We start from the raw sequence: 26,938 nt of genomic DNA, 5'->3' as shown, positions 1-26,938 counted from the left end.
ACTTTTTCCCTGAAGACAGATGGCAAAGTTATTGTTGTTCGAAAGCATGGTATGAGTATCGATTCCGATTCGGCTATAATTATAAATAAATAAATATTAAATAAAATAATGTTGACAAATAAAAAAACCAACAACATGATAAGCTGATATAACACACTAATCTCATACAATATTAGGAGTCATCTCAACAAATTGCATATGGTTCTGGTGATGGCAGTTTTTTCTCAACTTATTATATTGTTATTGAAAGGAATCAGTCTGAAGTTGAATGAATTTAGGGGAAAAAATGTAAAGTCTGGATTCAAATTTACTCATCAGTTAATTTGATCTTTATTTTATTCACAAAAAAGTCAGTAATTCTGAAACTTTTAGGCCCGTATTCACCAACCGTAATTAAATTTGAGTCTAGGTTTAAATCAGCTGATCACAGCTTTTGTGTTTCACCAACTATGATCAACTCTTGATCTCGGATCAGATTTAAGTTTAGGTCAATTTAATTAGAGGATCAAAAAATCTTGTTTCACCAACCGACATCAATTGATCTTAACTCAAATTGTTGTTTCACCAACCGAAATCATCTTCAATTGATCTCGGAAGTCTTGATCAAAATTTAAACTTGGTAATTATCACGATTAACTTTTGATTATGACTTTTTTTCCTCATTTTTTCCATTCTTGCTCATTTTTTTTGAATTTTTTTTACATAAATTGATTAATATCGGTATGTCCTATTATTTTTCTACAATTTTCGCTAGCGTAAAAAAGATTTTTTTTCTTAAAAAAATATTAAACAAAGATATTAGGAAAACTTGATCAGTGTAATCATATAACTTGTTAATTGTTTGGAAATCAATCTTAATTTCAAGTCTTTCCATAAACAATTAATTAATTTATCTCCTTCAAACTTACCGCTTTTGTCTAAAGAAAAATATGTTTTTATTGTTTTGACCGTTGTTTTGTTTGATGATCGGTTGGTTAAAAAAATTAATTAAAAATTAGGGGTAAAAATGAAAAAATAGGGAAAAAAGACCTTCTTAGGGACAATTTCCTAATTAAATTAATATTCAATTGATTTGACTTCAACTTGATTTGAACCCAAAATCAAAGAATCGGGAATCAACTAATCGAGCTTGGTGAAACAACTTTTTAGTCTAAACTCGGAATCGGTCTGATCTCAGGATTAGTTGATCACTGCTTTTAATTACGGTTGGTGAATATGGGCCTTAGTCATTTAAATTCGGCTTATCAAAACTTGAAATGGATAGAATGTTGTTTTTTTTTCAAAATTCGATTATTTTTTATAATATGGTTGAGTTTTTAGAGTAAATTCCAATTCGTTCCGAGAAAATTTATCGAATTGTATATCATCGTCAACAATTATCTTTGCCACAAAATCTTCAATTGATCAACTCCAACGGAATTTAATTGCTCCAAGATTGTCCAGCCTCTTTTACCAGTTTTCAAAAGATACTCGTTATTTGGATCCTTCAGATGATTGTAAGCACCGAGCGTAAGAGATTGACTTAATCGAGCCATAACACAAATCTACAGAATTAATTGATTAGATAAAATTTAGAATTGATTTTCTATCGAATAAAATTAGGCATAAACTGTCAATTTAACCGACCGGTAGAATGTCCCATTCTTGTTGAGTTATTTTCTCTACACTTAGATAACCGTAGATGACATATTTTGGAACCATAATTGGATCAATTACTGAGAATCAAGGGTCATATAGCAACAAGCGATTGCAAGGTCAAAAATGGTCGGATCTGAATGAGAGTCACCGAAATCAAGGAGACCAGAAAATGTCCATTTACCATCTTCCTTTTTGACCAGAACATTTTGCTCGTTAACATCACCATGAATTATTGATTTTCGAAGAGTGGAAACTTTATTAATAACAATCTCCTTAAATTTTTCAATAATATTATGAACCAATAATCGATGTCCATCATTTTCAATTGCAAAAAGATATTCGTCCAGTTTATCGACACTTAAAAGTGACCACAACATCTCGCGTTTATCTAAAATCGGGTTAGTGTAGTTCTTATAATTGAGAAAAATAAATTTATTAGCAAGTTAACAATCAAATCGCTCTATTACCTTACCTTCATAATTAACGACAAACGACCAACCACTGAGCCAATTTCGTACAAAATATCAGCATCATAATCAATTTTTTCTAAAACAATTCCATCGATATATTTCATCAATCGAACGGCACAAATTTGCTTAGATTCTAATTCAATTCTTTCAACATAATTGCCATTTACATTAATCATCGGTACTGGAGATTCAATTCCTTCCTTATGATTAACATAAAGAGACACATCGGTAACGGCCTCTGGAAAGGCAAACAATTAGTTGATTGTCAGCAATACAAAGAAACGAGCAGGTTAGCATCAGAATATCAATGAAAAACAAAGATCTACAATTAAGACTCACCAATTAATCCTTGATCAGCTGAGTCAATGGGATTTGTTACTTTGAGAACAAATTGATTACCATGATTAACTAATTCTTTCTCAATTGTTATGATGAAATTACGATCATCATAACCATTTGCTTCGGTCACTTTGGTCACTTTTACATTGAAATACTTTTCAACCAGACTTGAAGCCATTTCGATGGTCACTTCGGGTCGCTTACAATTAGAGTTCATTTTGATATTTCAATAGAAAAATAGAAATCAATGAAAATAATTTCACTTTTTGTACAATTCACTTTTTTATTGTTAAATTGTTTACAACAATCAAGAGAGTAAAAAGATTCAAGCACAATCTTCACATGTGTATAAATGATTAATGTGATTAGCAAACTATAATTTAGAGAGAGAGAGAGAGAGAGAAGGAGCAATGACATGTCACATTATTGTCATCAACTTAATTGCGATTTACGATTAGTAGATTTGTTTAAGTTAGTTGATTAAATTATCTGAGATGAGTTGAGTTTCTTCAGTGACATTACCATTACCATTATCATTAGATATTTGATCCTTTTGATTGTAGTGTCTTCCCAAAGTGCGATTAGATGGAAGAGCAAAATATGAGCGAAACAATTTAAAAGCTTCGTTACTTTGAACTTGTATGTGATTAGTTAATTGTTTGGCTGCAAGGGTATGACGTCGATTCTGTGGATGTTTATCATAATTGTGAATAGCGTTCTCGAAACATATAAACGCCTCCTGAGAGACTCGAGGTTTCAACTTGTAAAGGTTTCTAATTATGAAAGCCGTCGGTGGATTGTTTTTCAGCTTGGTGTATTCTCGCTTCAGGATAGCGTGTTGTTTTTTCAGCTCAGTCAATTCTCGTGATTGATCACGAACTATGTGACATTGGGTCGATACATTGGTCGTTGAATGTTCATCAATGATGAATGGAAGTGCATTAGGAAATAATCTCCTTCCCATACCATGGTGGTAATGAGTTTCAGGGGGAAAATGAAGTGAACAGATATGTTTAGATACAGAATCGGCTTCGGTGAAATTGGCCGGAAGCCTTGGCCTTAATCGCTCAATCCAGACCTTTGTTTGAATTGGATTTCGAGGGAAACCAAAATAAGATACATCTCTCATCTCACATGATTCACAATTAAGAATGACACATGCATTTCTCACTAAATAAATGAAGAAACAAATATAAATTAACTTAAATTATCCAATAACAAGAATCCCAAGCAATTAACTCAACCAATTAAATCTATTCAAAGACTAATGGTAACACTTACATGGCATTTTAATCCAATGGAGTCTAAATGAATTAAAAAAAAGACAAGAGGGTTAATTGTAATTCTGATAAAATTCTGACAAATAATCAAATCCAATACTAACCAATATATTAGCACAATTGATTTATCGATGACACTTTTAAATTGGACAATCAGATGAGAGATAATCAAAACGAAAACAAAATCAAAGATGAAATTAATTGTTTACCTTTGAGATTTGAAAAAAATGAAAAACTGATTAGTGAAAATTAACAAAACAAAACAAGGGATTGAACTGGAAACAAAAGGAAATTAATGAATGACAATCAGTGAGAGCGACAATTTATCAATCTAATAAATTTAATTGTAGAATAAAAATTAACAAATATAATTAAATTAACGAGAAAAAAAATAAAAACAATCAATGAGAAATCAAGAGAAAAATGTAAACAAACATTTTCTGCTGTGAAAATAAACTATTTTCACAGAAAATTTTTCTTCTAAATTGTTCATGATTAATTTTAATTCTGTAGAAAAGGAAAACATAAGAATCCACTTTTCAATTGGCTTTAAATTTAATTGATCAAACTAGATGATCTTTAACAATCAATGATTCGGTAATTAGATTGTCTGACTATGTTACAAATGCTCATAAATTGTTACCAATTTTTGAATTACTCTTGATTACAGTCGTGTACAAAATATACTGACAAGTATTTTGTATATAAATGAACAAGGTTAATCTTTATAGTTTTACAATTAAGATGGTTAAACAATTTAAAGGTTAACAATCAAAAGTCATGAGAGGAGATCATTAGTTATAATCATGGCAAGGGAAAAAAAATGATTGTTACATTTGTAGCAATATGATGATAATAATTAAGGGTAAATGAAGCAGGAAAGATAATTAAAATGAAATCAATCATTACAATCAGTTAACTTCCATGTAATCGATAAATATTCATGTGTTTATCTAATCACGGTTCTTGTTTTTCATACTCGAAATGAGCACCAATAGACCAGCTCCAACCGCTGTAGCGACACCAGCCCATTTAACACCTTCCCATAGATTTCCACTATTAGCAAATCGAGTGTTGGACGATTGTCCAAATCGAGTATTGGATGATTGTCCAAATTGAGATTGTCGTTGAGCATTTGAAGCCCTGGGCCGACTTGAGAATCGGGAAGTTAAACAATCAGGGCAACCATCGTCATATTGATCAAGTTGAATGTATTTGTCACCACATTTGGGACATTTGATTTCCAGAGCACCAAGCAAATTGGTGAATGGAAGGGGAGGTTTTCGAATAGTTTCTTTTCGAATCTTAGAACATGAAATTGGACAAGTATCTTTAACTTTGAACCAATCGAAAAGACATTCGGCACAATAGATGTGACCACAATCATCGGCGACCGGATTGTTGAAAACACCAAAGCAAATGGCACAAACAAATTCCTCATTTGGTTTCTCCTTGAACATTGTGATATCATGACCCATGTTTGGTTAATCTAATTGCAGAGAAAAACAAAAGGAAATTAGATAATCTCAACAACTATTAATGTACTTAGAAATTTTTATAAGAGTCGAGATCAAATGAAATTTTCATGGATAAAATCAAAGACACTTGAATAGTTGAAATTTCCAGATGATAAACTCAGAGCTCAATTAATTGACTTGGACAAGAATAAACAACAAACCAATAATCTATCAATAGGCCTTCGCTTTACAGGTATGCTGATGATAATAGAAAATAACTTGGCGATAAAGAAGCTTGTTTACTTTTGATAAGAACAACGACTGACTTAGCCGACAAAGTCAATGAAACTTCAGCTCAGTTGATCAACTGTCGACTTGAGAATAATAAATTGATGAGCCTAAATCCTGATCGAATCTTCGAAAAGAAATTATTATTGTTTACGTAACGTAAATTTCGGCCTCTTCATCTACTAAACATTCTCATACCTGAGCTTCATACATACGAAACTCTTGGCTCAGAAAGTACAACAACAACGAAGCAAAAGTCGATTTTTCATAAGAGCAAATGAAAGTTTTCGACAGCGAGTTATCAAATTTCGAGAACCGTGCGAATCCATACCTATTTGGATACGATTCTATTTTCGAAATCAATTCAGATCGAAATTTCGAACCGATACTCATCCCGTTTTTCTATTCAATCAGCCTCAGGCGATATCTCGTATCAAGTGTTAATGGGAATTGTACATCGCATCTAAGTAGCGAAGTTATCATTGCGACGGACAATGTATCTGCCGAAATCTCCGAGGCCTCGATTAGAATCTCATCTCTCAATTAGAACCCAATTCAACGCAACGAACTCCCATTCAAACAGTGATAACTTTTCATGTAATTAGTTAATTAGCACACAAAATTAATTTGATTTAATTAAATTTAATTTGACAGAAAGCAAAAAATATCATATGAAACGATTGAAAATTAGATGAGACCTAAAAAGGAAAATTGAATTTCCTTTGACAATTAACTTTCTACAATCAACAATAAAATCAAAACTTGATCATTTCGTATTAATTAGATTTAATTAACTGCCAGTGATAACAATTAATCAAATTAATTGTTATGAAAAGACAGGGGAAAAAAAAGTTTACACAAAGTTTGCCACTTTCAATGATATGAATCAAAATCAATTGATAATCAAACAATTAATTAAGTATAAAAAAATCTGAATTTAGTTTAAATTTTAAATAAATTGTTATATTTGTTAATTATGTAAATTAAATTGTTGTAGATCAAGTAAAAAATCATAAAATAATAATGATAATAATTTAAACAAATAAGATCACCAATAAAGAAAACAATTAACAAACAATTAGTTAATTTAGATAAACAGTTAATTAAAAAAATCTAAATTTGATTTATCTTCATACTCTTTGATTTTAATCATCTTTTAATTGTAAATTGATTGTTTGATTAGTTTTTCTTTTGTTGATGTTATCATGTAAATGCTTATTGAATCATGATTGAGTTAATTGTTCACAAAAGAGAAGGGGGAAATTAGTTAATCAACAATTTAGTTAATGGCAGTTTAGTCAATTTTGTTTCTATGTTGATTTGTTTTTAACAATAAAGTTAAGGCTCAATTAATTAATTGTTTGTCACATCTCATTAAATTGTTATTATCTTATTAATATTATTATTGTTTTTAATTGAGTTGAGTGATTGAGGGAAGAGTGTTAATTAATTGTTGTAATTGTGATGATTGTGAGTATAATTATGATGTAACAATAGTGATGCTGATTAACATAAGAAGCAACAATTTAATTGAATGAAACAAAAAAACTGGACCAAAAACCGATTGATGTTAAAACTTAATTGTGATTAAGTTAATCACTTTCTTTTTTCATCAGCTATTAATTATAATGGGAAGACCATTGGTCAGCAATTGACTTTTCATTTGATGACAAATGATTAAGATGATAATTATAATGAAGATTATGATGATGATGATAATATAATTAAAGGTGATTTACTTTCATTGCAAATTGCTGTTTCCATAGGAAGCAAATTAATTGCTTAATTTAGGCCAGTTAATCAAAAACAAATGATAACAATTAAATTTGATTTAATTGAGGACATGAAACAGAAAAGTCCAAAATTATCAATCCAAATTGATTGTTTCTCAATTAGTATTGTATTCATCAGGTTTGTAGTTTAATTGTCTCATCACTTTGATATGTTTAATTGTATATCAAACACACAATTAATTGTTGAGGAAAAAAAAAGTTAATCAAAGTTTCCTCTGCTCTTTTTTTTGGTCATTAGTTGTTGTCCAGTTAATCAAATTACCTCCTAAATTGTAAATCAATCAATCAATCAGTCATAACAATTACAATTAATTCTGTCTAATAGATATTATTATTATTATAATCACTTCGATGATTTAAAAATGATAATAATTAATAAGAGACTTGGTCAGTTGGTTGATTTAGAAAAAAAAAGTGATCAACAATTAAGTGTTTTCCATTCATCTATTTCGGCCATTGGAAAGCACTTAATTTAAGTTCGATCATCTGAATTTTTTTTTCCTCCATGAAAATTGTGAATGTGATGATTTGTTGTTGTTTGAATTAATTGTGTGTACCTTAATTCTTGATGATGAAACATTTATATAAGTTATGAAAAGATGAAGATGAAGATGATGATGATGATGATGGTCACACACAGGAATCAAACAGAAAGACAAAGATTCAATATTATTCAAAGTGGTACTTGGTCGGGCGGTGGGCTGGTGATCTTGGCGATATCAAAAGAAACAAACATATTCCAACTAATTAGCAGAAATCAACAAACAACAATTTAACATGATGCTGAGTGTATGTGTGTGAGTGTGAGTGTATCGGTGTGTGTGTATTGTTTGCAAAGCACAATATTAGTCAGTAATTAATCAACAATCAACTACTGATGAAACCGTGGATACATGGATTTGTTGAGTATCTATGATTTTGTTTGTTGGGAAGGAAGAATCAAAAATATCAATTGAATCCATGTGAATCTGGTGACAATTAAATCATCAAATCTTAATCAATCGATTGATTTATCCTTTTAATTTCCCTCTCACTCTCCATCCTTAATCCTCCAAAGGATTAGTTACCACAATTAGTTAACTCTCTAAATTCAATTTATGGTTAAAAAAAACTAGAAAAAAAACTAGCGGGACCACCAGGTTGAGACTGAAAGAGGATTAAAAGATTAAACAATTAGTATGATTGTCATCAGAGTTTTGTGATTGTAAACAATTAACAAAAACTTACCTGTTGACCTCCTTTAGATGGATCATGACCATGACCTTCACCCCCTGGAGGTCCAGGTCCAGGTCCAGGTCCACGACGTTGTTGTTGCTGTTGGGGTGTTGGTTGGTGATGATGACCAGCACTTTGAGTTGTTTTCAGGGCACTAACATGATAAATTCAATGCGAAAATGTTAAAATTAGTTAATCATCAGGTGTTGATTGTTAACAATTAACTTACTTTTGCAAGTCTTGAACTTGCTTATTGAGGGCAAACTTTTCCTCTTCCGATGCTTTCATTATTTGTAACAATCTTTCAAGTTCCGTTTGGGTTTGATTGGCTTCATCTTTGGTCTTTTTTAATTCACCTATTAATTTAACTTTCTCTGATTCAATTGATTCCATTTTCTTTTTTAATTCGGTTAACATTTTCTCACTAGCAGCTTGATTAGAGGCCGATTGTTGTGATTGTTGTTGACCCTGTTGTTGTTGTTGTTTCATTGCAAGTTCGAGTTGCTTTTCCATTGAATCAAGTTCACTTTTCCTTTTGGTTAATTTTGATTCCAATTCTTGTAAACTTCGAGCTCGTTCATCGAGTGACTTTTTCATCGCCACTAATTCACCACTTTGTTGGGCTAATTGTTGTTGTTGTTGCTGCTGTTGGGCAGTTGCTTGTTGCATACCCTTTTGTTGATTCAGTTTAGCCTGTTGAAGATCCCTCTGAATGAGTCAAATTAAGATAATTGTAATTTAGTTTTACGTTATTAATCAACTTGATTTGAAAGGAGAAAACATCTCTTACCTCTTTAGCTTCTAATTCATTGATTAACTTTTCGAGTTGATCTTGAAGTCGATCTCTTTCTTGTTTGAATGTCTTCATCTCTTCTTGGGCTCGATCTAATTGTTTCCTTAATTGTGTTGCCTCTTGCATCCATTTTTGGGTTTCATTTCGTTGTCTTTCTAGTTCACCTTTTAATTTATTAACTTCCTCCACGATCTTTGGATCGGGTTTGTTATTATTATTATTCACGGCAGCCTGAGCCTGAGCCTGTGCTGCCGCTGCTTGAGCTTGAGCAGCTTGAGCGGCTGCTTGGGCTGAAGCGACTGTTGATTTAGCTGAATTAAGTTGTTGATTAGTTTGCTGAAGTTGACCAATCAATTTGGCATTTTCACTCTTCAACAATCTTGATTGTTCAGACAATTTGTTAATTTCTTGTTTAGAACCGTCGATTTGTTTCTGGAAGGTTGTAATAGCTTCCAAAGATTTTTCGAGTTTACTTCTTAATTCCTTGTTCTCAGTTTCGTATTTTCTACATGAAAGCTCCATTTTTTTCATCTCCGCTTGTAAACCGGCGATTTGACTATTATAACGATCGACCTCTGCCTTGGGCAGGCCAGTTGGTGTTCCCTTCTCTTTCTCAAGAGCATCATAAGCATCGGCTAATTCTTGTAATTCAATATGAAGAGAATCTCTTTCCTTCATAACTGCGGCGAGTGAAGCTTCTGATTTTTCAAGTTGATCTTTTAACTTTTTAAATTCACCCGACATTCTGGCCTCTTGGCCTTCCGATATTTTCTGTATATAACCTTCAGCATCGTCCAAATCTTGACGAAGTCTTTCAACCTCCATCTTAAGGCGATTGTTTTCAGCTAAAGTTCTCTGTAGATCATCTTCCGATTTGGATAATAATTGTTTCAATCGAGCCACTTCAGCTGATCCAACGTCGATTTGCTGTTGTGTCACTTGTTGTTGGGGCTGTTGTCCCGATTTTAATTGTTGCTGTTGTTGAATTTGATTTGATGCTAATGTTGATTTCGCTGTCGCTAAAGCGTTTTGCAGAGATTTTACTTGTTCCATTAAACTGTCTCGTTCTCTTTGGACTTTCGTTAATTCAGCTTGATTTCGTTCCATTTTATCGCGAATCTTTTCAAATTCAATGATCGCTCTTTCGATCTCCTGTTTTTGCTTCGTTTCGGCAGCTTTATACTTCTCGAGTCGAGCTCGAGCATTGTCCAATTCTTTTTGCAACATATCGAGTTCAACCTTGTGTTTCTCTCGAAGTTCATTCAATTGTTGTATTGCTTCATTCTTGGCTGCTGCTGCCGCTGCCGCTGCCGCCGCTGCTGCAGCCGCGGTTGATCCTGCTGCCGACGAAGCGGTAGCATTTGATGCTATGTTTCGTTCCCTTAATTGTTTCAAATCTAATTTAAGATTATCAATCTCCTTTAGGCAACTGTCTCTCTCTTTTTGAACCGATTCAACTTCAGCTGATGCTCTTTGAAGGTCAATCATCATTTTCTCTTTTTCCCCGTTAGATCGATCCAGGTCAACTTTACATTTCTCGTATTTATCTCGAATCCTTTCCAAATCGATACTAATACGATCAAATTCATATTGGAATTTTTCATGGGCCGCTTGATATTTACTCGTTTGACTTTGATACCTTTCAAGGTCAGCTGCAAGTCTCTCTTTCTCTGCTAGAATGTTGTCCTTTTCAACTTGAGCTTTCCTAAGGTCACCCTGAACTCGTTCAATCTTTTCATATGCTTTTTCCCTTTCAACTTGAAGTCGAACCAACTCTTCTTGGTGCTTCTCGTGGGTCGTTTGAGTTTTACCTGCTTGAGCCTGAATTCTGTTCATCTCCAGGGCCATGCGATCAGCTTCAGTTACCGCTTTGTCTCGTTCAAGTGACAATTTACGAACTTGTTCCGAAGCTTTATCATATCTTTCTCTCAACACCTCTAAATCAGCTGTTAATTTTTCCACTTCCATTTTCAATTTTTCTTCCATCTCTTTACTTCTCATCAATTGGCTATTGGTTCTTGCATAAATCTCTTGAAGACCTTCGAACTCATTTTGAGCTTTTTTATGATCTTCTTTAACTGTAGATGCAGTGGCTCGAGCTTTATCTAGTTCGATTGTAAGTCGATTAACATCTGATTGTGACTTATCTAATCGAGCTTGTAGCTTAATCACTTCTCCTTGGGCTTTATCAATTTTCTCCATCATCATTTCATGTTCAACTTTACCAATCTCTTTATCTTCTTGAGCTTTTTGCAATTGTGTTGATAGTTTTTCCATTTTTTCTCGAAGTAAAGTCACTTCAGTTTCGGCTGTTTGTTGCTCCCGTTGGTACCTTTCGACTTGATGTTGAGCTTTTTCCAGCCTTTCACGGGTTAGCTCGACTTCGCGTTGGGTTGAATCCTTTTCTTTCTGGTATCGAGTTACTTGATTTTGGAGAGAGTCAAACTTTTCCTTTAGAACTTCCCAATCTTGAATGGCTTGTTCCTTTTCCTTTAAGTATCGATTCATTTGATTGGTGGTTCGATCATATTTTTCTTTTAATTTTTCCAATTCTACTAATGAAGTTTCTCGTTCCATCTGAAGTTTCTGGAGCTTATTATCAACATCACCATATTGGACTCTTAACGATTCTACTTCACTTTGATATCGGTCACGATCAGCTGCTAATCGACGATGTTCAGCATTCAGTTTGTCATATTTTTCTTGAAGTCGATCGTATTCAGCTTGGCTTTTATCCAACGAGGCTTGAGCCTTTTCGTATTGTAATTGTGTCTTACCCAAAGTGGCCTGAATTCTTTCCATATCAGTTCTTATCTTTTCTACCTCGGTATGAGCGTTATCCCTCTCAATTTGACATCGAGCGATTAAAGACTGAATCTTGTCGTATTCTTCTTGAAGTGATTCCCTTTCCGATTGAGCGTTTTCGAGTTTAGCTTTCAATCGATAAATTTCCCCTTGAGATTTTTCGAGTTTCTCTTGTAATTGCTCCATATCGGCACGAGAACGATCTTGTTCTGTCTGATTCATTCTTAACTCAGCCTGAGCTCGTCTCAGGTCACTTTTAGTCTTTTCCAACTGTTCGGTTAACTTTTCAATCTCCATTTCACTTGCTTTATTCATTCGAAGCGCTGAAGATGAAGCTTCACGATCTCTGTCTCGATCTCTTTCCCTATCCCAATCTCTATCACGATCACGGTCTCGATCTCTATCTCTTTCTCTGTCTCGATCACGGTCTCGGTCTCGATCTCTATCACGATCTCGATAAGGACTGAAATACAAAATAAGGACAAAAATTAATCAATCGACATTAAAGTACTTAAATTCTAGAATTACCTTGAATAAATGTTTGATGTGATTCGATCTGAATCTCGGCCAAGTTTTTCAATCTCATTTCGAAGTCGTTCATTCTCAAGGATAAGTCGAGCGTTTTCAGTTCTTGCCCGTTCCCAGTCACTTGTTTGGCGATATTGTTCAGATTGAATTTTATCAAGTTCAGCTCGAGCTTTACCCAATTCGGATTGAGAGGTTTCCAGTTTAATTTCAATTCTATCCTTTTCGGCAGCCGCTTTATCAAGAATGACCTGTAACTTGTCCATTTCGCTTTTAATTGCAAGAGATTTCATCTTGTATTCAGCGATTTCTCTCTCATGTAATTCCCTTTCTTCATTTCTTTCTGCTTCGGCTCGATCTCGTTGCTCTTTTAATAACATTATCTGTTTATCTTTGTCATTTATCGCTTCTTCGAGGCTGGTCAAGGTTCCTTCAGAATTGGAATGATGTGCTTGCATTGACGATAGACGAGATCGGGAAAGGTCAAGTTGATTATCTTTCTCTTTGAGTAAGTCTTCAAGATTTTCAATCTATTTGACAAGAAAAGAAAAAAGGTAAAATAATCAATCAACTAATTGTTAGAAAAATAACATGATAATAATAGAAAATGAAAGATCTAAAAGAAGATCTTCTCTTTGGAAGAAAAGAAAAAGTAATTACCTTTCGAAGTAGAACATTAATCTTACGATCTTTTATATCTACATGATCTCGAAGTTCTTGTAATTCTTGATTAAGTTTATTACGATCTTGACTTGTTACCATAGCATGTTGAGTCTTTTTCTCAATTAACTTATTCTTCTCGTCCAATCTTGCTCGAAGCTCCTCATTCTACAATTAAAAAAGTAACAATTAAGACAATTAGCAACAAAATACATTGACAATTAATCATCTGATCAATAGTAACAACATGGAAATATAATTAAGATATAAAACAATTTCCAAAATGATTATTAATATTGAACGAAGACGAGGAAAGAAAATCATTAATCGATTAAATCAATTAACCAGAAAATCAATAAATTTTGATCGATTGTCGAAAATAGTAAATGGATAAAGATGATGATTAACTTACATCGGATTGTAGTAAATTGTAATGCTCTTCCTTGGCAATTAGCGATTCTTTTAGCACCGAAATGTGTCGCTGGTAATCTTGGTGCTGTTCTTCAAGCGTTTTCATCTTAGCGCCCATGGCCAATATCTCTTGGTCTCGTTTATTTAATTCTAAGCGCATTTCCTCAATCTGGAAGGTCAAAAGTCAAACAATTAATCAAAAAGCTCAACGAATCAAATTTAATTGTCCCTTTTCCTTTTCCTTTTTCTCTCTTTTTATTATTTCATCATTATCATGAAAATAGTGAATAAAAAGTTAATCATAATGATAATCAACTAATTTGATTAACTCGTAATTTCCTATGAACATTTTTTTTTGTTCTTGCTTTGTTTTGTTACCTCTGATGATGAGTTTATGATTATATTTATACAATAGGAATCTGGGTCATAACCTGTAATGTGATTTCATGGTAATCACCATGAAGAATCACATTTATTATAAACAAGTCATTATGGTAATTAACTTTCAATGTTGAATTTGATTGTTGTTGTATAATTCAAAGTGAAAATAACAACTAGTAGCTCAATCAAACCAACAATTTGAATGATAAACAGTAATCATAATGATGATTGTGATAATAATAATAACTGGGAGGGAGAAACGTGAGTAGTGTATTTATAGTATCATGAAATTGTGAATATTTTATATATTCCCACACTGAATAAAGTATCTCTCCTTATTTCCACCTTAATTTCCCACTCGGAATTATTTAATTTACTCTCTCTTAATTTACTAATGAACATGTTCATGAATATATGAGATTCATTGGCGAAAGAACAACAAAAATATCGGAAAAAGTTGAAAGTTCTGAAGAAAATAAAATCAACGATTTCCAAGACAATCAGCTAATTGCTGAACTTTCACATTGATTGACATGCAAAAAATTTGCTCGAATCTTGAACAATTATCGTTTGAATTTCTCTATTAAACTAATCGTTGATTATGATTGTGTCTCCTTCTTTTTACTATTAATCATATTAGACAACTTTATGTTATTCTTTTCGTTTCGAACGAGGAATTAACATTAATCTTCGAAAAAAAAAACTTTTCTTTTGTTTTCTTCTTCTACACTAATACTACAAGGGGATAATCTCACTTGTCTTTAATAAAGAACATGTAACGATACTTAGTGAGAAGATGATGATGAAGATGAAAATGATGCGGATAAGAAAAAAATAGAGAAGAAAAAGAAATAAGAATGAATAATGGAATATTATTCTTTCTTCTCCGGTTACCTTGAGAATTTCTTTCTCCTTTGATTCTAGCATTGTTTCCAAATGTCTCATTCGAGTTTCCAATTCAATGTTTCGAGTTTTCAAACGTTCCATTTCAATCCTTTCCTCTTCATACATTTTTCCAGTTAATCCCTTATTCGACATGGCTTCCATTAGCTTTTTAATACTCTCATCACGAGCAGCAAGGGTTTGCTTTTGAGTCTCAATTCGTAGTTCAAGTTCCTGGACAATCAAACGATAATTAGACCAAAAGATTAGTGGATAATCACATTGATATTTGGGCGAAAATAAAATTCCAAAAGACACAAGGAAATGAAACATTTACGCCATGAAAAGTAAAATTCATCGAGTCGAACTTAATAATTAGTATCAGTCGAAGAATAAAATTTCATGGGAATAGCTTCGATAGGAATTTGAATTGTACATTTAACTAATACCTTAATTGTCTCTCGAAGTAAGTAAATCTCTTTGGACATATGCTCTTTCTCGTTGTAAAGAGCTTCCATGTGCTGTTGAATCTCTTGATCCGGATTTCGAAGGTGAGATAATCTTAATTCCTCTTCCAATTGTCGTATTAATGCTGTCTGTTTCTGTGTTAAATTGTCGTTTAATTTGTTGGTTATTTGATAGAGAGGATGGTGATGATGTTGAAGATGAAAAGAAGAAGAAGAAGAAGAAGTAAAATATCGATAAATTATTTCCAGTTAGTAAATTGAACATAATCTATACGAAAAAATGAAATTTATTTTATATGCAAAGAGGATTAACCCAATCATCAGTAGCATTTACAGCTGATGATTGGGTGGGTAACCGGATAATGGGTATGGGTTCATCTCTGGTTGATACCTTGTAAAACTCACAAGGAATCAGTTCAATCAGGGTGAACAGGGAGTGAGTGAGTGAGAGAGAGAGAGAGAAAGACCTGAACTACACCAAGAAAAAAACTAGGTCATAGTGAAAAGTTGATACAATGATAATAATACTCCATGTATTGTATTATACAGGGAATCACGCAAAATCATGAGCCCATTGGATCGATAAAATTTATCATGTATAAATTTGGTCAGAATCAAATACTAATGTTTTGCTATGGGTTTTTTTCTGTCAATTGTACCTATTATAAGTAGCTACCTGTCGGGTATTATTAGATATCGATTAGAAATTGGTAAAGGGAATACTAATTCAGATTGAATTTAAAGGCAAACGTATAACAAATATTATCAATTCTGAACACTTTGAATATATTATGATAAGGGGAACATGAAAGGAAACAATTTCTGATGATGGTTAATCTCAATTACCTGATTCTCTGATCGAAGGATTTTTAATTGATCATTGAGCAAAGCGTATTTGGCAGCCTCTTCTTTCCGAAGTGATCTCTCCTTCTTTAACTCGGGTGACCAGAAAGTTTTAATCGAATGCATGGAAGAGCCCAATTTCTGTGTAGTTGCATCCAATTCTCGTTTAACATGTGAGTATTGACTTTGAAGTTCATTTAGACGAGCTTGTAACTCCATAATATATGAATCACGAGAATAGGCTGGATTAATTGATCCCGAAGTTGGATCGGCAAAATTGACACCCATCGCTGCTCTTGATGATGGCCTTTCACGGTAGATAGGATCATCTAATAGTGCATCAGGTTTATCTCGATAGCCAACAGGATCATCTCTTAGGTAAACTGAACGGTCAAGTGATCGATCCCTTGTCCGTGAATGTCGAGTCATATCACACCGGTCAAGTGATCTCTCTCTTGGAGACATGTAAGGGTCACCTGGAACTCCCCCACCACCTCCACGTTCCATTAAAGGATCACGTTCAAGAGAATATGATGATCGTAATGGCATTCGACTTGACCTTCTACCTGATGAGGTTCCATGCATCATGGATGATCGAGGATCCATCAGATGATTCCTTTAGACACTTCGATCCAAAAGATGGTCAAATTATACACTGAATCCACACTTGGAAATTATATTTTATTTTATATCTACAAAATGATTCCTGTTGATTTTTGATCGACTTTTTGATTAGAGAATAATTTTCACTTTTCAAAATTTCGATTCCTTTTGTTAAACTTTCACATTAGGTTTGACTTTTTATTCTCGAACCTTTTAAATACATCAAACAAATTAGAACAACACGAATAACAAGCACTTTTTTCTCGAATAACAATTAACAAATAATATTTTTCTTCTTCTTCTTTCATTCAATTTACTTCAATTCGAAATCTAAATACATGTATATCAGCGAAGCTCTGATTCCACTCCAGCCTCAAACATCCTCATCGAATGTTAAGAAAAGAGAAAATAAGAACTTTAGTTTCAAAATAGAAAACAAGATGACACTAAATGTCTATGGAGAAAAAGTCGAAAAAAAAGAAAACCAGAAAAACTTTTAACCGATTTTTTCTTTGATTGTTGATTAGAATTGCAGTTCCATGGAGTAAATTGATCTGAAATGAATTATTAATCAAATTTGCAATGAGATTTAATCGATGCCTCAATTTGTATGTACACACGTTTTATAATCTGAAACAATCAGATTAATCGTCTTCTTGATCACTATCACAATTGGTAAAATTTTCAACCTCTTTGATCTGATCCTTGTCATCTTCTTGTTCATCCTCATCATCTTCATCATCCTCATCAGTTTGTCTCTTCTTTTTGGTCGATTTTTTGAAAATATCAGCGGGTTTGAATATTCCCTTGGTTGGAACATGACAAATGAAACACTTTGTACTTTTCCTGTATTCGGCTAAGAAACATTTCTCACAGAAATAATGTTCACATTTGGTGACAATTGGATTAGTAAAACCTTCTCGGCAGATTAAACATTTAAATGGAATCTCTTTCTCCTCTGTAATCTCGTAATTAACATCATCTTCACCATAAGTTCCTTTGCGAGCTTCAGCTTCTAATTGCCAACCAGCTTTATAATCACTTCTATCATGTAGGAAAATACAAGAATCACCGAAACCACAAAATCCCGTCTCCTTGAAATCTTTACAAATATCAGGCTGATAATCCCATCGAACTGTTGACCTTATATTGGAAGGAGCTTTCATCGGTCCTTTGGCGATAAATTTGTTCCCACTAACACCTTCCTTATCGCTGTCAATTTGTCTCTCCGATGTTGCGCCCATGTCTTTAGGTCCTTCACGAATAATATCCTTACTGGTAGAATATGATACAGAAATTGATGATTCATCTTCTTCTCCATCAGAATCAGAACTCGATTCAACCTTTGAATTGTTTTCTCTTCCGACATTCCGACCAATACAAACCTTTTTACTCGGTCTAAAGATTACAGTTTCTTCCTCCTCTTCATCGGATGATTTTTCCTCTTCTCTCTTTCGAAAATTAATTTTAACTGGTCTCTTGAACATCTTTACACAATTTAACTCTAATTAAAAGATACAAATAGTAATAGAAATAAGTAAAATACAAAACAATGTTGAGATGAGAAAGATTGATGAGTAGCAACAACCCAAGAAAAATGTAAACAAGAAGTAAGAATAAGCTATTTTCAGAGCAAAAAGGTTGTTTATCCAAAGAGTAAAAACCGACTCTCTCTACTCTTTTCATTTGTCGTTAATTGTAAACAATCAAAACATTTGACAAAATTTGCAAGTTCGAGTTGTATTTCCATCAGTCAATAATTAATCAACAATCAACTACTGATGAAACCGTGGATACATGGATTTGTTGAGTATCTATGATTTTGTTTGTTGGGAAGGAAGAATCAAAAATATCAACTGAATCCATGTGAATCTGGTGACAATTAAATCATCAAATCTTAGTCAATCGATTCATCCTTTTAATTTCCCTCTCACTCATTTAACTTTCTCTGATTCATTTGATGTAATTGATTCCATTTTCTTTTTTAATTCGGTTAACATTTTCTCACTAGCAGCTTGATTAGAGGCCGATTGTTGTGATTGTTGTTGACCCTGTTGTCGTTGTTGTTTCATTGCAAGTTCGAGTTGCTTTTCCATTGAATCAAATTCACTTTTCCTTTTGGTTAATTTTGATTCCAATTCTTGTAAACTTCGAGCTCGTTCATCGAGTGACTTTTTCATCGCCACTAATTCACCACTTTGTTGGGCTAATTGTTGTTGTTGTTGCTGCTGTTGGGCAGTTGCTTGTTGCATACCCTTTTGTTGATTCAGTTTAGCCTGTTGAAGATCCCTCTGAATGAGTCAAATTAAGATAATTGTAATTTAGTTATTAATCAATTTGATTTGAAAGGAGAAAATGTCTCTTACCTCTTTAGCTTCTAATTCATTGATTAACTTTTCGAGTTGATCTTGAAGTCGATCTCTTTCTTGTTTGAATGTCTTCATCTCTTCTTGGGCTCGATCTAATTGTTTCCTTAATTTCATCTAAAGTTTTCAGTAGATCATCTTCCGATTTTGATAATTGTTTCAATCGAGCCACTGATCCAACGTGGATTTGCTGTTGTGTCACTTGTTCCGATTTTAATTTTTGCTGTTGTTGAATTTGATTTGATGCTAATGTTGATTTCGCTGTCGCTAAAGCGTTTTGCAGAGATTTTACTTGGTCTGCAGATCACAATTTCTTCCTCCTCTTCATTTGGTGATTTTTCCTCTTCTCTCTTTCTAAAGTTAATTTTAACTGGTCTCTTGAACATATTTACACAATTTAACTCTAATTAAAAGATACAAATAGTAAGTAAAATACAAAACAATGTTACGATGAGTAGAAACAACTCAAGAAAAAATGTAAACAAGAAGTGAGAATAAGCTATTTTCAGAGCAAAAAAGTTGTCATTTATCTTTAATTGTAAACAATCAAAACATTTGACATTTTTAAAAGCTCAATTACAAAGTAAATTCTCTTTGTTATTAAACTGTACAGATAAAATCGTCACAAAGTCACAGTCGATTAATTGGACAGGAAAAAAGTCGAGTGAAGATCATCAGAGTTGATTGTTAATTGATCATTTACGATTAGTTTTATTTTTAGTTGCAGAAGTCGCAGCCAAAGCTACGGCAGCAACGGCACCAGCAGCAAGAGCCCAAGAGCCCCAAGAATTTTTATCTTTTTGTTTCTGTTTCTGTTCTTGTTGAAATGAGTGGTGAGGTTGATTGAATCGTCGATCAAAACTGTCACTGGCTGAAGTACGATTTGAGATACGACGGGTGACACAATCGATACAACCCTCAGACCGCTGATTTAAGGGGACAAAATTTTTCTTACACTCGACACACTTAATTTTAAGACAATTTATCCGTTGGGAAAGACTTTCACTTGGTATTGATGAGTGAATTGATTGATTGGAGATTGGACATCGACCAGTTTTTTGTAACCATGGACCCAAACAATCAGCACAGAAAAAATGTCCACATTGATCTTTAACCGGGTTATCTAAAACACCCATGCAAACGGAACAGATAATATCTCGATCTGGTTCTTCCTTGAACAAGTGAATACGAAAGCCCATCTTGACACGAATTTATCTTTACTGTAAAAGAAAACCAAATGAAATATTAATTAGTTGATTAGAGAAAATAATTATACAAATTGAGATTTTCGAGGCTTAATCAGAGGCGTTGGTAAACTAACAAGGTGACAAATGGAATGGCAGTTGAATAGATTGAGTGAAAATTAGTAACAGAAAGTTAATGATTAGAAATCATTAAAAATTCTGATTACAACAAAGTGTCTTGTGGATTAACCGTTTGCAGGTTAATCATTTACAAATCAATTCTGTTTAGGAATTTGTTTCAAATTTTCAACAGTGTATTTGAATGAATTAAAAAAGGTCTCAATTAGAGATTTCTGATCAATAAATTCAATCGTAAATGTCATTCAAGTTTTAGGTTTTTAAATCTATGAGGAAGTATAGAGTTGACAAAAAATGGAAAAAGTGAAAATTAAAATAGTAAGAAAAAGATACTTGATAATTTCGAGAATATTGAAGAAATTAAATCGATAATTACCTGAAGATATCTGGAAAGAGAAACAGAATTGATTGTGGGCTAAAATTAAACAGAGAGAAATAGAAAAAGGTTGTAAAAATTAAGGAAAACAATTAAGAATAGGAAATGACAAATCCAAGGAAAACAACAACAAATGTAAACAGAAATTTTGATTTTCTGCTGTGGGAATAGACTATTTCCACAGACATTTGTTTAATTGTTGCTTGGAAAAATGAAACAATTAGTTTATTGTTATCTTAATTTCCAGCGAAACAATTAATAATCTGAATATAAAAATAGATAAATTTCCAAAGGTAAATATTACCAATGAGTTTGGAATGAAAGATTTTAATAGATTGGTATTAGTCGGTCAATCTCTTTGGCCCAAGCGGCAATACCACCGATTATATTTAAACTGAATTAGATAACAATTAACTAAATTATCTTTGACGAAATGACATGCGTTTGTGAGCCATTTCCACGGCGACACATGAATAATACTTTATCCACTTTCTTTGAATCAATTAAATCCTTAAGATTATTCAATCCATTTGACTTATCGATAACATCTAACGGTAAATTGATTGCATTGGTTAATTTAACAATTGATTATTGTAATGATGATCGTACACCAATTAAAAGAGGCGTATTGGTGGCAACAATTGTCTCCTTATATTCTTGACAGGTAATCCTTTCCTCTGAAGTGTAAATTTTTTAAATTTTAGAATCATCGCACATTGGTGTATCACAGAATTGTTCATAATCAATTAATTATCCATCAATTATTGGAGAATCACCAAAAACATGACAATTGGAACATTTTTCTTGCAATTTAACATTTCTCATTGACTCAGTTAATTCATCATAAAGAAGCATTTCACCAGCTTAAGATGTTCCAAGATCAGTGATTATCTTAATCACTACCAGTGATTGAAGTGGACCAATTATACCCAGAATTACACCCAATACTCCTCCATCTGAACGATTAGTAACTGTACTCGAAAATGATGGTTTTGGAAAGAGAAAATGGTATTTAGGACATTTACACGGAACTTAGAACTCGTGGTTATGATTATTCAGGATCATTCCAAGGTGTAGAAGAAGTTTCTTCTGCGGAAGTTGGGGATGGTCAAAGACACTGGACATTGAATTAGCTTTGTTGATGCTTGTTTGCAGGTTCCATTATTGGCTTCAAAATCTCGCTAGCAATGTTACTATGAGAAAGATTGATGAGTAGCAACAGCTCGAGAAAAAATGTAATCAAGTAAGAATAAGCTATTTTCAGAGCAAAAAAGTTGTCATTTATCTTTAATTGTAAGCAATCAAAACATTTGACATTTTTAAAAGCTCAATTACAAAGTAAATTCTCTTTGTTATTAAACTGTACAAATAAAATCGTCATAAAGTCAACCCGTCAATTGGTATTGAGTTTTCGGGTATCAATTCGTCTGGTGAACGAGTTATGGGTATTTGTAGTTCTAGTGGATTAGCAACTTCATCAATAATCCAATCAAATTCATCTCGCATCTTTGTTCCTGAAAATTGGACATTAGCCGAAGCTGCAACAGTTCCTGTTGTCTATTTAACAGCTTATTATGGTTTGATTTCTCGAGGAAATTTACAATCTGGTGAAAGTGTTTTAATTCATGCAGGTTCAGGAGGAGTTGGTCAAGCAGCTATTTCGATCTGTCTATCAAGAGGTTGTCAAGTATTCACTACGGTTGGAACACAAGAGAAAAGGGATTTCATTAAGAAACGTTTCCCCTCGAAATTCGAAAATATGTAACTTTTGACCCTTAACCCCTATAATATTGTTCTGCAAGTCGATACAGAATTCAAAAAGCTATCGAATGGTGGTTTTGATATCTTTGTAGTGCTTCAGCCTCTTCAATGTTTGCATCAAAAAAAGTTAATCGTAATAATAGTGTGATTGTGAATTTGGTCAATGAGAAGAATTACAATTGTTTTGTATAAATGAAACATTTCGAAAAGAGAAAAACGTGATTTCAAAACTTTCAATTCTTTTTCAAGAAAGAGAATTATTTCTCTCGCAACTTATACCATGTATCATTTTTTATAGGAATGAAAAAAGATGAAACGAGAGTATAAAAAAGTTCTTCTCCTATTGAAACAGTTTTTATTTCTTTCGAAAACAAAACATAAAAAAATAGAAAAGATTTTCATCATCATCATTATCTTCCCAGTAATCCCACCTTGAAAAACTTCCACCTCCTAGTTTTCATTTTTTCCATCATAATTCAGTCTCGCTCATGTTTTCACCATTATAACATTTTCCTATTAGATAGAAATTCTCAGCCCCAGCATTTGTTGCTGATGAAGACGAAGAGAGAAAGAGTGAGAAGGGGGAGAGAGGAAGATTCTTATATGATTGTTGTTTTCATCTGAATTCTCACCCTCCAAGAACTTGATGTTATTATTATTATCATTTTAAAGGTTAACCGATATTAAACTTTCTTGTAACAATATTTTTCATTCACTTAACCCACCATCACCATCACCCCACCTCCTCCAACATCAACATCATCATCATCATCACCATTATCATCCCACCTCATCTTAATGCTGATGTTTTTCACTTTCATCTAACTTGAGATGGTAACATTTTGTTACACTTTCAGAGATTGTTATTGTTTAAATGAAGACAAATGATCAACTTTCTACAAAAATCATCATTCTCATGATAATGATGAAAATTTTCACTGAATTTAATATTATCTATATTATCCTCATGTTCATGATTACATCTCAAGGTGTGAATATAATCATCATGGAAATTTGTTTTCATTGATAATAATGATACAAAATAATAATAACATTTCAAATCTAATAAAGATTAATGATAAAGAATTGAAATTTTTTAATCAAAATTAGTTTTTTTTTCTCAGGATGAAAATTGAAATAGCATGATGATCATAGTGGTTAATGAAGATTCATTAAATTTAATCACAATGATAATGATACAATATTTTTCTGGTTTAATAACTTAAGTAGCGAAGCAAAAAAGTTTTAATCATAAACAATTAAGTTGAAAAAACTTTTTAAATTGGAAAAACAAAACAAACAAACTTTCATCAAGATCGATATTTTCATTTGTCCATTAGTTTTGTTATCATGAAGACTCTGGATCTCTTGGAATGTCATGGAAACTAATCAATCATGGATATGATTAAACATGAACTCTTATTGAATTTGTCTCATCATGTTCATCAATCTGTTGTTGTCTCAAAGTAAATAGTAATCATGATCAGCTCAGAAAATATATTCTGAACAGAATTGATTGATTCTTATGTCCAGAATAATTCAGGCTCCATTCTTATATTAACTCTCATGAATAAGATGATAAAAGGACAATATTGAAACCAGAATTTAGTGGTTCCTACGAGTAGATAATATTACATGGCGATTAACATTATCAATCGATCTCATGAGATCAGGAAAATTCTGAAGGCCTAAGGATAGACATCAGGTAAACAATTAAAAGGAGAGAATGAAAATCAAAGTTCTCCATGAAATCTGATTTATAGATAGAGTCAAGATAAAAGAAAATTCTTGTTGATTTTCAAGAACTTTTTAGAAAAATTCGAGAATATTATTCCAAATGGTGAGAACTGATTAAATAATCATTATTGATAAGAATTTTGCTCGAAAAAGAAAACGAAAAGATTTAATATTTCATTATGATGAACATCTTGATGATCATGAATTAATACATGAAGATAGAAAAAATGTTCTGATGGATGAAGAGATGAAAAAATGCTGAGAACTGGTAAAAAAGTTCTTAAAGAAAAGTTCATCATGCTTTCAAACGGTCACTAAAATGGTGACGAGAGAAAGAAAAAGAGAGAGAGAGAGTTTCTTCTGAACAAACAAAAAAGTTCTAATCCATTTTATGAATTCGACTCGTTCAGAATTAAAAACTATCCATTGATAAAAAGCAAAGAAAAAAAAAATGAAACAGGAAACAGAAACGATTTGAGATTCTGAGGTTGAATTAAAAGCAGGAAATCGGAAGTAGGGAAACTTATTAAATCTCTAGGACAATGATTATCACTCATGTCCATCATGTTGTCTCTCTCACTTTCGTTTTAAGAGGTTGGGGGAGTTGCAGGGACTAAGGATAAGATATTAATCTTAGGATGAGAGAGACAAAAAAATTTCTCTCATCTTACATTTGAGTTTGGAAACTCAGAAAAAGATTAACCAACTTATCAGACTAATCTCAAAGTGACCAACCAAATCTTTCATCATGTTTAGTGAAAGAAAGAAACAATTATCATATTATTATAAATCATCTCAATCATTTGAAAAGGATAATCAATACAATTATCATGAAAGATATGATTAAGAAAATGTTTCTAATATTAAAGGGATTCAATCATTTGCCATGATAATCAATTATTTCAAATGGGACTCAGTGGATTCAGTTGAAAGCCTTTTTCATCATGATAATAACATAAGTTACTCAATTGGTAAGCTGTTAATATTCATATTCATCTGAATGATTATCATGATCATTTTCAACTCCCCTCAACATGATAACAAATAATCGCAAGGTAATCATCACAATAATGATAAGTTGGAAATTAATTCCTTCTTTTATTCCGATCATTATTTTCCCTTTCACCATGAGAAAATTGGTAAATGAACAACAGGGTAGACAGAAAAATAATCAAAATTCATGATAGATGAGAAAAGCCAGTCAGGTTTTCGAATATGAACATTCAGAATTTTCCAGCGATATTCTTTTCTTTTTTGCTTCAGGGTGATGAGAATTTTTTGTAATAACAGTTCATTCATAACATCACCTGGCAAGTGTTCCCATGTAACTAATTGACAACAGAAAAGTTTATTCATGATGATACTTGAAATTCAGATTCAGAACTTTCAACTGGCGAAAAACTTATAAAAACAATCAACTTGAATTGTTAATTAGCAAATCAAATTGAGATTCATTGAGTGTCACTGATGGAAAATTTCAATAAACTCTTGTCTCGAAAAATGAATCTTTGGCTCACACTTAGAACTTTTTTCATATTCTTTTTGTTCTGACTTTGTCAAGTTCGATAACAAAAAAACCATCCTCATCGTAATATAATTGCTACTAATAATATTACTTTATGATGTTCCCAAGAGAAAGGTAAAAATAAAACTAAATCAACTAACACAATTAACTTTTAACTACTAATATAATGAAAAAAAAATTCGATTTATAAATCTTAATCTAATTATCGGTTTAAATTTCGATCAAATTAAATTGTTTAACTTGATCGAATTGAATCAATTTTAAATGTTCACAGAGAGAAAGAGAGACCTTTGAATTGTTAATATCGATTTTAAGTTGAATCAACAATTGAATCTAATCGTAGTTAATCTTGATCTCGAACTTGTTTTCTTTAGTTGCGAGTAATTGGCTTTTCATCGAGTTCTATTAATATTATAAGTGAATGAAATACAGAAAAACAAATAGTTTAGATTTTGTAACATGAGTTTTAAGCTCTATTCTCATGAGTAGCATGTAACAGTTTGAGAGTTTATTTAAATTGTGACAATTTGATGTTAATTCGAGAGGGAGAAAAGTTCTAATATTACCTGAGAAAGAAAAAGTTTCAAAGTCTCTTTGTTTGTTCATGAGGCTTTCATTGTAATATTTGAAATACTCTCATGATAATAGGTTGATTTCATTATTGATTATTCAGTATTTAAATTACAATTTTCACCTTTTAGTTTCTGCAAAATTTGATAGTTTTCATATGAAATTCACTCATGAACTGATATTCACCATGAACAGTCATGATAATAATAAATCAGGCAAAATATTTCAATACAATTGGATTTATGTTCATACATTTTTGATGGAAATCCATTGAAATGATATCTTGTCATTATTTGAATTCTGTTCAAAATCAGTTGTTATATTTACCAACATGATCATGTTGGAGATAATATTTCTTTTCAAAAATTAATATCAATTCTCAAATGCATCCTGCCTTTAGATAATAACTGATACAATTCACCAGGAGGCAA

At 32.3% G+C, this 26,938-nt stretch overlaps 5 protein-coding genes and 1 pseudogene across 7 annotated transcripts; 1 reads left to right on the top strand and 5 right to left on the bottom strand.

Annotated features, from left to right (window-relative positions):
• Positions 1–1,227: 1,227 nt before the first annotated feature.
• On the bottom strand, positions 1,228–4,148 carry LOC128398030 (hydroxylysine kinase-like; annotated as a pseudogene).
• Positions 4,149–4,680: 532 nt separating this feature from the next.
• On the bottom strand, positions 4,681–5,187 carry LOC128398018 (RING finger protein 151-like). Its single transcript, XM_053358823.1, has one exon. The coding sequence runs from the start codon at positions 5,185–5,187 to the stop codon at positions 4,681–4,683; it is 507 nt and encodes a 168-aa protein (XP_053214798.1).
• Positions 5,188–6,978: 1,791 nt separating this feature from the next.
• LOC128398029 (interaptin-like) lies at positions 6,979–16,859 on the bottom strand. Of its 2 annotated transcripts, none has more exons than XM_053358833.1 (10): positions 16,251–16,859; positions 15,387–15,539; positions 14,950–15,171; positions 13,676–13,843; positions 13,264–13,431; positions 12,607–13,133; positions 9,271–12,541; positions 8,710–9,188; positions 8,493–8,634; positions 6,979–8,411 (listed from the first exon to the last, which is right to left on the bottom strand). In XM_053358833.1, exons 1-10 carry the CDS (start codon positions 16,851–16,853, stop codon positions 8,367–8,369), a joined length of 5,778 nt encoding a protein of 1,925 aa, XP_053214808.1. In that variant the 5' UTR covers positions 16,854–16,859; the 3' UTR covers positions 6,979–8,366. The 2 variants fall into 2 exon arrangements, with proteins under 2 accessions (XP_053214808.1, XP_053214809.1); XM_053358834.1 differs by having other exon boundaries at positions 15,387–15,533.
• A 407-nt stretch (positions 16,860–17,266) lies between these two features.
• Positions 17,267–18,490, bottom strand: LOC128398031 (E3 ubiquitin-protein ligase RNF113A-like). The gene is made up of 2 exons (XM_053358836.1): positions 17,471–18,490; positions 17,267–17,404 (listed from the first exon to the last, which is right to left on the bottom strand). Exon 1 carries the CDS (start codon positions 18,335–18,337, stop codon positions 17,495–17,497), a length of 843 nt encoding a protein of 280 aa, XP_053214811.1. The 5' UTR covers positions 18,338–18,490; the 3' UTR covers positions 17,267–17,404; positions 17,471–17,494.
• Positions 18,491–18,570: 80 nt separating this feature from the next.
• On the bottom strand, positions 18,571–21,075 carry LOC128398032 (RING finger protein 151-like). Of its 2 annotated transcripts, XM_053358838.1 has the most exons (3): positions 20,915–21,075; positions 19,217–20,436; positions 18,571–19,141 (listed from the first exon to the last, which is right to left on the bottom strand). In XM_053358838.1, exons 2-3 carry the CDS (start codon positions 19,331–19,333, stop codon positions 18,785–18,787), a joined length of 474 nt encoding a protein of 157 aa, XP_053214813.1. In that variant the 5' UTR covers positions 19,334–20,436; positions 20,915–21,075; the 3' UTR covers positions 18,571–18,784. The 2 variants fall into 2 exon arrangements, with proteins under 2 accessions (XP_053214813.1, XP_053214812.1); XM_053358837.1 differs by lacking the exon at positions 18,571–19,141 and having other exon boundaries at positions 19,719–20,436.
• A 1,280-nt stretch (positions 21,076–22,355) lies between these two features.
• LOC128398017 (fatty acid synthase-like) lies at positions 22,356–22,675 on the top strand (the record flags this gene model as incomplete). Its single annotated transcript, XM_053358822.1, has 1 exon — positions 22,356–22,675. A coding segment is annotated over exon 1 (320 nt), but the record flags the coding sequence as incomplete, so codon positions are not given.
• Positions 22,676–26,938: the final 4,263 nt, after the last annotated feature.

Source organism: Panonychus citri, unplaced genomic scaffold (genome assembly GCF_014898815.1).
Source record: "Panonychus citri isolate SS breed McGregor unplaced genomic scaffold, ASM1489881v1 Contig00041, whole genome shotgun sequence".
Classification (NCBI taxonomy): domain Eukaryota; kingdom Metazoa; phylum Arthropoda; class Arachnida; order Trombidiformes; family Tetranychidae; genus Panonychus; species Panonychus citri.
The sequence above is the reverse complement of the archived record's forward strand: the minus strand, read 5'-3'. Positions and strand labels throughout refer to the sequence as shown.